This window comes from Myripristis murdjan, chromosome 5, assembly GCF_902150065.1.
Source record: "Myripristis murdjan chromosome 5, fMyrMur1.1, whole genome shotgun sequence".
Taxonomy (NCBI): domain Eukaryota; kingdom Metazoa; phylum Chordata; class Actinopteri; order Holocentriformes; family Holocentridae; genus Myripristis; species Myripristis murdjan.
In genome coordinates, this window is record NC_043984.1 from 13,935,644 (window position 1) to 13,948,014 (window position 12,371).

The following is a 12,371-nucleotide window of genomic DNA, read 5'->3' on the forward strand; positions in this document are numbered from 1 at the left end:
AAGACAAACTCCAGCCCTTGGTTGCTCGCTGATCCTGCAGGCCAGAATTCCTGTTTCATCCTCGCAATAAAACATGTAGGCACAGCATGCTTTGGAGACTTGAGGAGCCAACTTTCATCCGTTTTCCAAAGGCTGCACCATATTTAAAACCAACCCCTGGAAATTACTTAGAAAATTGAACACACAATGTTATGAAAAGCCATTTTTAATAGCCATATAGAGAACAACTAGTTCTACAAACTTCAATTAAAAATAATACACCAAAATCTTCCTTTATCCTTATCAAAATTACTCGGTATAAATGGTTAAAATAAATATTTATTTGAGAACAGGTTTCTTTAGATGGGCTGTCAATAGACAAGTAGGTTAATCAGGAGTAATGCATGAAAAAGAAGAAATCCTGTACATAATTAGAAGAGGAATATATCAAATACGGCTGAGCTGTAAGCGGAACATTTTATAATACAGTGGGATTTGACCAGTGAGGATGTTAGCTATTACAGTCTTGATTACACATTTTGTAGTTTTGTGGTTTCCCTCATGTCTGTATGGTGAGAAAACAATGTTCTGTACAAAGTGCTTGACTTATACTGCATCTTGGCTGGCTGAGCTCACATATGAACTCCTCTGGAATGTCCATCGCTTGCAGTTGGATGTGGAAATAACCAGCCCACACTGCAGCACTGTGATGCCGTTTTACAATAGCGTTAGTGGAAAACCTACAGCGTTTGCTCAGAGAGGGAATCTTAAAGGAACTCATCTCCGTAAAGCAAGAATACCTGTTTTGACTGTTCATTATACAAAAGCATCAAAAGAATTACATTTTTACATATTGAAATGATGGAAATTGAACATACACTATTGAAATAGGAGTCATTGAAGTGAACCTACAAACAGCATAATAATACAATCAGAGGTGAAGAACGCCATTTAGAAATCCACCTTAGCAACCAGGTTGGAGAAATCATTCAGATCTCCTGTAAGTCTTGGAAATTCTTTTTCTTTCTTTGACCATTTGACCATTTTCTTGACCAGTCATGTGTTCAATAATATATCAAAGAAGAGTGAGAGAAAGCTGCCAGAAAGACAGTGTCCATCAACGGCTTTAGTAAAGTCTAAATTTGTCTCTAGTAAACACAGAGCCAGCTGCACAGCACACATCCCAGCAGCAGTAGTGCCACCTGTGCCAACCTCTCCGTCCCGCTGACTGCTAGCTGCACTTGCTTGCTGTTAGAAGCGTGATGATGTGAGGGCAACGTCTCCCCGCCGCTGCAAAGCACCATAGGAGCCTGGAAGGAAGTGGGCCTCCTCTGTGGTCGGTCGGGGCTGGAGCCGTCGGTTGGCCTCTCTCCAATGAACAGCAGCGGGTGTTTCTTGTGGTTCAGCTCGATCTTGAAGAGCTCATACTCCTTGTGTGGCAGTTTGATGCCCAGCACCGTGCACCCATCTGTGGGAGTCAAGTCCTGCTCCACCCCGACCTCCCACCCGCCCGCCTGACCACAGTTGCCCGGCCTCGTCCCATTCAGCACCTTAGCTGTGGACTCCTCCAAGGCTGTAACTCTCACTTGGGTGACCTTGAAAACGAACTCAGTGGCTCCTGAGACCTTGATGGACGGATTTCCCTGGGCGTAGTGCCCGGACGCTGTCAAGGTGAACGTGGGCTGAGAGCAGGTGGGGTCGGAGTAGTGGCGGTAGATGCCCTCCCAGGCGTGCTGGTCAGGATTGAAGGTGAAGTCTCGGGTGAGGAAGAGGACGGCAGGACGGGCTTCACAGCGCTGGCTGACCCAGCGGCCTCCCAGGGTCAGAGGGGCTGCAAGGATGCGGGGCAACACTGGGGGGCGCTGCTCCGAGGAGCGGTACACCAGGGCACAAACCGGGCAGGGATGGACGTGGTGCTGGAAGAGGTGGAAGAGAGTGTGTTTTGTTTCAGTAAGTCATGATAAAAGAGCAGCTTTCTTCCTGCATTTCATGTATTTCCTTTGAAACAGGATATTGGTTTGGGTCATAAATTCAAAAATGGTTGGAATCTTTATGTAAGTCACAGGTATACAATGAGGTAGCCACTAAATGCACACTTTTCCACCAACAAACAACATCATTTTTCATTTATTTTATTGTGACTAAAAAATGTCAGAATGAGTCTTATCAATTAAGTGAAAATGTCAAAAATAAAAAAGTGTACAAATGAGAGATGTTATGGTTTTACACCAGCTTCAGTTCTCCAACAGAAAGTCCACAGTAGTACATAGAGGTTGTGGCTGCATGTATAACCATCTATTTTTGCACCAGTGGGCCCTCATTTTGGATTGTTCCTCTGGGACCACCAGTGTGTGATTCTTTCATTATCCTCACAGTTTCTATATTCTTGAAACCACTGCACCTGAACTATATTTCGCTTTGGACTTCTTATGAAGAGTGTAAACTGTTCCCCATGTACTGTCTTTATGTGGGCAGAGGAGGAGAAAAATTATCCATGCTCTGAAAAACTACCGTTTAATTGTCCTTGAGCAAGTCACTCTCAGCCCCCATACTGTGGATCTGCTCAGTGGCCTGCAGTGTGAGACTGTGGTAATACTGGGCAGCTCCTTTGGTGTGACTGTGAGAAAGTGTGTGACCCACCCTCCCCGTGCAACTGGTCCTCCAGGCTATTTCTGTACATGAGAATGTGTTTGTCATCAAGTTGCCTGGCTAAATAAGAACTGAAAGCAAAAGCACACAGACAATTCTCACCATGGCGTTCTGCAGTGGCTGCTGATACCCTGTGGGTCTGTAGTGAGTCCTCTGTGTCCAGTCGGTGTGTACATCCCCAAGGAACAACTCCTGGACTTTCCCACCATGGTTGCTGTGCTGGGTCTCCACCCTGACCAGACCCATCTCCATCATGGAGAAGCCCAGGGCGGCCAGACAGGCCCTCCCGCCCCGGGAGTTGTACAGCTCATACATCCTCCCTGGCACCATTCGACCCATAGCTAGACCCACGCAGACCGGAGGCAGGCGGGCTGCCAGCCTTTGCATGGCACCAGGGCTGTGGACCACAATGCCCACCTTGCTGAGGTGGTGCTCAGCCTCAGTACCCCCGCGGGTGATCCACGAGGCCTGGCGCAGGCGCAGCTTCCCCCTGATAGTCAGGGAGTAGGCCGGGTCCTCACAGCCGCTGTTGGTGTAGTAGTGCTGCAAGAGCCTGAACTGACGGCTGGGGTGGAAAGTGTAGGAGCGGGTCAGGAACTCTGGGCCGGGCCGAACCTCACATCTAAACACAACAGCGACATGACAGATATGCCTGAACCATTAAAGAAGATAACAGTGTGGGAGAGTTGTGAGAACCAAAGAAACAAGCATGTGAATGTGCAGCGATGTGCGGAGAAGGTTATGCTGATGTGAGCTCCACATAGTGTGACTGCTTTCAAAACTTTTATCCTGTTACTGTGCTTGATTGATATGACAACTTGCAGAAAAAATTACCTCGTTGACACCCAAGTGCCCTCCAGTCTAGGGGGGATGTCTGCCGTGATTCTCACTCTGTCCTGTAGGTGGTGGTACTGACAGTAGGGCTCCCACTGAAGGCTCTCACTGTAGTTGGAGGAGGAAGTAAGGGGTGCTGTCGGGACTTCCCATAGTTTACCCCCAGTCCCAGCCACAAGCACGGCTACAGGAGAAAGCCAGAAAACAGTCAGTAAATAAGCTCCCTTATCATTATCTGGTATTCCAATCAGATAAACACAGACACAAAGACCCTATTACAGTTCATTTAGATTTACAAGCTGATTTTGACCATACAGTGATGTTTATAAGGCACAGGAACGCACAAATATTCGTTTCAGAGATTCTTATCAGCCTCCTTCATGAGTGAAGGGAACAAATAATAGCTGTGCGGGGAAATTCACCCCTTCTCCTCTTTACAGCTAAACAAAATTCTGGTTGACTGCAAGCAGTTTGAGGACTGTGATTTCTGTAAATTTTCCATGTAATGAGTGGTGAGTGGGTGCTATAGAAACCATACATAGTTTTGAAGGAGGACGTTGGCCACAATGCAGATGGTTTTGGCTTGTCACTTCAGTGAGCCTGCAGCTGCAAGTTGCACTCGCAGTTTTTAGGTCTCCTTGGAAAGCAGGAGGTGTGTGTGTGTGTGTGTGTGTGTGTGTGTATGTATGCACATGTACACCTGCATGTATGAATGTGTGTGTGTTTAAATGCATGCTTGTTCATTCCCACTTGTGTTTGTCGGTATATCATGTTTTGCATCTCTGTCATCAGAGCAAGGCAAACGGTGGGTCACTGACAGTGGTGGGCCAACCTTGCCAAAAACATCTGTTGATAATATGATTCAAAAAAACACTTGTGATGATGAATGGTCTTGTTTAAGATTTCCCAAAAACTGACAGTTCAGTTAATCCAAATGAAAACATTATTCATTCTATAACACTTATTGATCTGACACATGCACATCTGCAGTCTCTCTGCCTGTCATTAGCCATAACTACACACTCTGGTGTATCCACTTGTTGTTGCACAGAGATGTGTTCACTGTTGACAGGGCAAGGCCAAGATCTACGATCTGGTTTCAGAGCAGACAAAAGGCTGGAGGATTCCCTGATTGCAGCCCGATGGCTGGAGCATGAGAAAAGCCACTGAGGTCTGGGCAGTGTGTGTCTGTGTGTGTGTGTGAGAGAGAGAGTATGATGAAAATTATGGCCTCAGTTTCATCCTCTCAAAACAAATGTCAAAAAGCAAGTGGTGTGAGTGCTCACAGATTCCACCTCTCCTATTGGTTCTCTGACTTGGACTTTTTTCCTCTCTCTCCCATCCTACGCTGTTCCTCACACGTAAGCTGTGTCTGCCTCTCACTCACTTTAATTATTAAGCCAATGTATCAACCTTGCTTTTTCCCCCTCACACTCTGTCTTCATCTCTGTTATTCCACTTGTCTAGTTTTCTCTCTCTCACTTTCTCTCTCTTTGTTTGGGCTTACTGGAAGTCAGCATAGGCCTGTGATAGATAGCTCAATCCTTCATACTCTGATTTTCCCTTAAAGTTACCCTTAAATAGCTATAAAGTTAGGGGAAAAAGTGTACCATTTGGTACCAATGATACCACCGCATGGTGCCACTTTACAACATAACTATCCTAATGAAGGGTTTATGCACGGTTTACAATTAGGCTATTAATTAGACTGTAAATGTTTTATAAATCATTAATAATCAATTAAAAACAAGCTGTAAAAGAATTTTCATACATTGATGCAGATACCAAGGATGGCTGACTGATGAATGGAAAATAAACTAAGCAAATAGCAAGATCTAATGTTTAACAGAACAGATGCAGTGCAGCAGTAACTTGATCTTGCGAGCCTGCACTGATGTGTGAAAATGGTGTTATAACTTGCTTACAATTGTTTACTAATGATTTATAAAGTGCTTACAACCTACATAATAACATAATTATAAACTATTCATAAACCCTTTTTAAGGGTAGTCTTATTGTAAAGTGGTACCAACAACATGTTTTCCATTTTGTACAAACATGTGACATAAATTTGGGAACTTTGGAAACCTAGAAATAAAGTTTTGTGGGTTTGATCAAAGGTTTGCCATGAAGCTTGCATTTGTAATGACAAACTCAGAAATGGGACTCCCAGTGTTTCAGTGGTTAATGGATGTAGACATATTCTGGGTCCACTTTCAAAGGCCTTTCTTATGTTAAATATACTTCCTTCACTCCAGTTTTCGGCGTGTACATGGGTAGAACATTTCCTGTTGAGTCCACTAATCTAATATACTTTTTCTTTTGCATTTTTCAAAACTCCTTTTCATCGTAGATCAGGGGTTGAGTCTCAGGTTAAACCTGAAGTACGTTCAGTCACGTATCACTTTGTTCATTCACAGAAACGCTGTTGAGCAGATGGAGCAGAGAGGCCTCCGGGAAATGGGAGACATTGATTGGAAAATGTTTTGTTTACTTGCCCATGACTTTGTCCTTAAAAGGCTCTGATGGTGAGCCTAACTGGACAGCGTTTATTAACCTTGTCAGTATCAAAGAGAGGATATTTTTTGTTCCCCTGACTGTTGGACTGCTTCCCATGTGCCAACCACAGCCACAGCCACATCCTTAGCTCTCTCATCTCTCCACCTGATGCACACACACGCACACACACACACACACACACACACACACACACACACACACACAGGCATATGTACAGCACAGGATGTTTGAACTGCATAAAGTCATACACCACAGAGACAAACTTCAATTCAAGGCAGATTTCTAGCCCTTCGAGTGGTTTGATTTATGTCATTTTGTTGATATGAGTAATGCTTTTGTTTCTGTCGCAGGCGTCGAAACATGTTTGCAATTTTCCCCATGCGGTGATGTGTTTGTTTATGCAGCGTGTCACTGCAGCTGGTGAGGGAACCCGGTCAGATGGACTCAGCTGAGCTCCCACGGAAGAACTGAGAGCAGAAATACTAATCAGGATTAATTAATTTCCACTGCTCCTTACGAGTCATCCGATTGGTCTGTTTTGTGTTAGCCCCCTCTGTAACTGTATGCAACATGTTGCCAAAGCACTTACTCACACACAACGCGATGAATGGACAAGAGAGGCAAGAAGTATAGTATGTGATGTGGAATCGCTTGGGTTGTTATATTTGAGTTTCTGTTTTGCCAGAGCATTTCTTGAGAGTGTTTCTTGAGGTCACTTGTCATTCAGGCCCTTTCCCTTCTTGGATCTCATTCCAGTAAAACATATGGTTGCATTTACTAAAAGAGCACTCATAAAAACAGAGCTTAGTAAAACAAAATTGCTCATCGTGGGGTTTAAAGTATTCCTCTACAAAAGAAACTACCCCGGCCACAAGTGAGACAATACTGTGAGACATATGATAATATTCAATAGGGAGCAAGGCCTCATCACAATTTGGGGGAAATGGGGGACTATTTTAGTTCATTCACTTCCTGCATAAGCAGTGAAATATTATTAGTCTAACCTTGCTGTGGCTCCCAATCATTTTCTCCCTTAGGGCCCCTCTCATTTCCCCCAGACAGAATTTGCACTGGCCTTGCTGTAGCCAAGACAGGCCACATGCTGGGTGCATCTTTTACAAATCTATTGCACATAATTTTGAGCAATAAAACTCAATGAAAGAATGACTTAATGCGTCATCAGCTAGGGAGCAATCGAGAGCTATTTCTAGCATTACCTCCCATCATCTCGCTCTCTGTCTCTACCGCAATAAACCAAGCATCTATATCATCCTGCACAAGCAGGCTGTGATGACACTTGCGGTTGTCCTCCTGTAATAACATCACTCTGCCACAAGAGGTCAGCGCAGTAGCCTGTGACCTGTGTGTGGTCTGGATGGTCAACCTATCATCACTACCAGCCCTTCACTGCCATGGGCCATTGCTGCATCGCCTGTGTGTCTGATGACCAGCCAAAGTAATCTACCTGTCCAGGAGCTTCCAAATTCATGTTGTTTCCACACATTTTCACACACACACGTGCATGCATGATGCACACATGCTCACAAACACACTGGAGACATTGATTTATAGAAGGGATGCCATTTATAAAGGACCTCCAGGCTGTGTGCTGTTTGTTTGTTTGCATTAGTGATTAAGGTTTGGCAGCTCTCACTCTCCTCTCATGTCTCATCCACAGTGCCAGAGTCAAAATACAGTTTTATGTACTGCTCTTTTTTGGAGCTATCCTATGCAAACAAGAGCTAGATCCAGCCACTTTTCATTCACGGCCCACATCTTGTGTGAGTGTGTGTGTGTGTGTGTGTGTCTTCAGTGTTTACGCCAGCCCCTGTGCAATTCATTAGAGAGAGAGAAACCTCTGTCAGCTTCTCAACTCGCTTCACTGAGGTTTTTTAAGGAGTTTGCTGCACTAAACTTTCCAAAATTGGTGCAGGCATGGTGAAAAATAGCCATGCAAAATATTATTGGTGCACTGTTTGAAATGATGGATCAATACAAGGCTATGCTGAACCATTCAACTACTTGGCCCCACTCTCTTCTTTCTGAGTGTGGTCAGCCCCAGTGTACTGTACAGCCACTGTCTGTCTCACTCTAATCTCCCAATCCCTCTCACCGCATCAGTGCTGCAGGACAAAACCCCCTTAACTCTCTCTGAATTTCCCCCTTCACACATAGCTTCTGTGAGGCCAGTGCCCTCCTGGCCCGGCCCGGCCCAGCCCGGCCTGTCCCGGCCCAGCCCAGCCCTGCCCCACTCCACCTTACCTCACCCACCCCCCATCTCCCTGATTACTGTTCTCTTGATGAAAAAGTCCTGATGTTTACGGCTCATTTCTCCTGGATGGATTTCAGGTTCCTCCCCTCTTTTTTTCCTCTTTCCTTCTATGCTTCTTTTTTTTGTGTATGTGTCTTTCAGTGGGTGATGAGGAGAAGTTGGCCAGGATGAGGAGGGGTACAGGGTAGGGTAAAGCTTCCTCATGTACTGCAGTGACCCCAAACACAGAGGTGAAGGATGTTTGCATGCATGCACGTGTGTGTGTCTGGATATCCATCAACATGCATGCATTCCCCTTGTCTCCAAACATATCTGCGGATGCCAGTGCCCAGAAATAGATAGTGCAGTACTTTACCTGCTGTCTCGCACTAACGCTGCACTGTTGCTCCACTGTTGCACAGATGAAATGCAGAGGACATGATAAGATGTCTTTGTGTGTGTGTGTGTGTGTGTGTGTGTGTGTGTGTGTGTGTGTGTGCGTGTGTGTGAGCTGGGTGAGGTGGGTGAGCTGAAGTATGAAACGGTACTGCACGGCCTACAGATCTTATCCATTCCACATGTTTAGTTGGCTCCTGCTCTTTATTCACAGTTCACAGCTGCTTTTTCAGACACGCCGTGCCGCTAAGTTGTCCTCCAGATTTTGGATTGGTCTTATAAGATATCTGGATTGGTTTTCTAATGGGAAGGATTTCACCGCCCACGTATTGATGGATAAAAATGATTTCACGTCATCCGTGCAGGAGAATAACCCCCTAAATCATCCATTTTTTTTCACAGCATTAGCCGTAATACCTCACGAAATATGACCGGCCATGTATGTATTGTATGCAGTTCGCTTATTCACAGATGCTTTTATTTCTAGCCTGTGAACAACAGCCGGCGCATACATAGGATACAAATACTTTACTGACCACAAATAACATTTTTTTTTTTCACTCAAATTCTGTGCAGCTATAGCCATTCCCCACAAAAATACATTCTTCTTGCCTCAGTGCTGAAGTTTTTCCAATGATTCTTGGAGCAAGCATGCAAAAAATAGTACATCCTTTTAAGTAATAATGGGTCATTGATTTAACCTGGAGAGAGAACCAGATCGGGTGGGGCTCGCCACATCAAGACGATTTAGGTGGTGTTGGATTTACTTGCCAACACAAAGAACAGTGACTTGTCTTTGACTCACTTTCCTGTGATTGTCAAATACAGTTCTTGTGATCCTCTGGCTCAGCTGTATGGTTCAATGTAGCAAACCCCTCCTATTTGGCTTCAAAGTAGGCTAAAACAAACAACGCAAAAAATATTTTCAAATTCAATTTTTCTCAGGCCTGTTTCCTACAGGAACCTTCATCTGTCTCTCTCTCCCTTTCTTTCAATGTTGTCGCCTGTGGAAACAAGAAAGTCAGGCGCAGGTCAGGTTGATTTAGGTTGATTTCAAAGAACATGGAGTCTATTGTGTTATTGTAACCCCGAGTCCCCCTTCCTGTTGTGAGCTTTCACCCCAGGCTCTCATCGGAGTCTCCCCGACCAGGACAGGAGTATCCCTCGGTCCCCGGGGCGGCACATGGACGACTACTGTTGTCTTTTCATCACAGTGTAAGCTGGTTAATCCGGCGGCCTCGTTTATTTAGACAAGGGATCTGGAGGGTTTGTCCAAGCGGACCTTGCTGCCAGTTCCACTGTGGTTAGCAAACTCTGGCTCCTCTTCACACAACAACAACACACAGCTCCTCCTGCTGTGTCTCACGACCTGACCATGAATAAAATAACCAGTGGATTAGGCCAACACGTCCCCCTCCTGCACTAACACCGCCGTCCCGCTGCTTTGCATATACAAAAACATCGAGACGGAAGAGAGAACGTTGCTCGCTCACTTTCCCCACACAGATTTTCTCAACCGGTCTCTGGCCCTGATCTACAGACAACCAACACCTTTCTGCATCCAAGCCATCCTGTCTAAGCTCTGCTACACTGGCATCTGTTGTTACAATATTTGCTTTCTCTGATGGCAGTAATGCACAAGGAAACATTTTGGGCAAGTAGGAAATACTGCCCAAATCACTGCTTCAACATCGCCAGTGTAATCACACAGACTCACACTACTGCCAGAAAACATTTGGGCACATTTTTGACACCGTGTCTCACATTGCTGGGATTGGTGCCCATCTGCATTGCCCCAAAAATCACCCTAACCGTGACAATTCTCCTACATCTGTAATTATAACCACAGCAACATTTAATTATAAACACACCAGGGCTATGATGTCTCTCAATGCTCTACTTGCCGACACAATGAATTATTTGCAATGCCACAACTTCACCACATGTAATTTTTGAACAAAAGTACATCCACAGTGATTGGAAATTAATAAGGCGCCACTGGGTGGACTATCTGTACTTTTTCCGCTGTCTAATTTTGGGGCTATTAGACAGTTGTAGACGGCGGAGAGGATCCCTGATTGTAATAGCACCTGACACACACTGTGGTGTCTCTCCTTGGTGGACAGCTGAGGCAGACAAGATGTAGATAGCAGACAAAGAAAGTTGATGGTCCGTTGATGTTTTAGAGCTGAGATTACATTGGTTTCACCTTAATCCAAAATCTTGGCTTAGAGATGTTTTGGAGGAACCAGTGGCTGTCTCGCATAAATTTATGAATGTTTCAAATTGGAACAGGATGATTAAGGCGCCAGTAGGAACGGACCATCCAAGGCTTGATTGAAATGAATAGGATCAAGTTTTTTTTTCTGTTCAAAACATATGGTCAAATTAGATACTGATAGGGCATGCTCATTCATTTTCTGATCGAAATATCCCCCAGACCTTATGCCAATATTTGCTGTGGTCTCTTCCACACAACAAATCACTCACTTTCATCTTACAAACTTAAACAACAGAGACATCATTCTGCCAAGACTAGTGTGTCTGTAGCTGAAAAATCAAAGAGTTCGGGTTCAACAAGTCTTATGTAAATACAGCCAAAACATTGAACCCGTTGCCATAGTTACAGCAAGATGACAAGCAGAGTTGCAACTAAAGTCTGGCTCTATATGGAATCAATATTTTTTGAGATTGCTTTGTTGGTCAACTCTCAGTCAATAAAAAGTACACTGAGCTGGGAAGCTTGACAAACAGTTTTTCCTTCATAGAAATTACACCTGTCATAACTGATCTAAATACAGATTTTGTAGTCCAAACCCATTCATTTGTATGTTTACAATTCCACTTTGTTATCATGCATAGTCCCTGAAATTAATTTCAAGTAAGGGCTCTGTCCGGATTAAACCTTTTTGTCCTGTGTCGAGGGCCAGTGACTCAACCGGCCCTGTCTCCTCTACTTGACTCGAGTGGTGGAAAAGAAAAACACTTCACAGATACCAGTCTACCAGTCTACCACTGAGGCAGCAAGGCAGTGAGGGAGGAGGCGGCAGGCAGCGAGGGGTGCAGGATGATGATTAAAACTGGGCAGATGCCTCCTCTTGTCTGTCTCCCTCCACCATCACCCTAACCAGCTGTGACGGCCAAAATGCTGTGCTCCCCCGACCAAGGCTGCAGTGGCGGGACAATCAGCTACGCACGGCAGCCTGAGGTGGGGTCAGTAATGGCTGGCTCATGTTATTCTAACCATTAACATAATGGCAACATTAGTTCCAGGGCCACGCTTCCCTGCTCCTGGGGAACCATTGTTTAAAGGCACCAACCAGGGCTCTTTTAAGACTCCTCTGCTGGCCGCACATCCAGCTGAGGCTTTGAAGATACAGAGAGAGAGAGAGAAAGAGCGTGAAAACAGACTGCCTATTCATAAGTCTAATGTCAGCACAGCTTGTGTTTTTGTTTTTAAAAGTAGGGATCCAAGCGTGGAGCGTTTGCAGATCATCTTTAATAATCTTTAACAATCTTTTCCTTTTTGTCTCTGTGTCCTGCCATATGTTCCTTAAGGGAAATCACCAGGAACACAGCTGATTTCTCACATGAGAGAGTGTTTATCTCATTGTTTTCACACTGGCAGTGGTCTGACCTGATGTGTTGCAATATTGTTTGAGATCAGATTCTGAAAGTTTTACACTATGATGCAAGTTGACATTTTCATGTGATTCCTCAAACAAAACAAGAGGGAAAAAAA

General features: G+C 44.7%; 2 protein-coding genes across 2 annotated transcripts in view; one reads left to right on the top strand and one right to left on the bottom strand.

Annotated features, from left to right (window-relative positions):
* Positions 1 to 12,015, top strand: part of vapb (VAMP (vesicle-associated membrane protein)-associated protein B and C) — a 36,725-nt gene extending 24,710 nt beyond the window's left edge. Inside the window, exon 7 of the transcript XR_003928240.1 lies at positions 12,004 to 12,015. The gene's annotated coding sequence lies outside the window, so the exon portion shown is untranslated. The remainder of the gene's footprint in view (positions 1 to 12,003) is intronic.
* Positions 348 to 12,371, bottom strand: part of apcdd1l (adenomatosis polyposis coli down-regulated 1-like) — a 12,880-nt gene continuing 856 nt past the window's right edge. The window contains exons 2-4 of the mRNA XM_030051641.1: positions 3,463 to 3,646; positions 2,731 to 3,250; positions 348 to 1,895 (exon numbers count right to left, since the gene is read on the bottom strand). Of these exons, the coding sequence (XP_029907501.1) occupies positions 1,128 to 1,895; positions 2,731 to 3,250; positions 3,463 to 3,646 (1,472 nt within the window). The 3' untranslated portion in view covers positions 348 to 1,127. The remainder of the gene's footprint in view (positions 1,896 to 2,730; positions 3,251 to 3,462; positions 3,647 to 12,371) is intronic.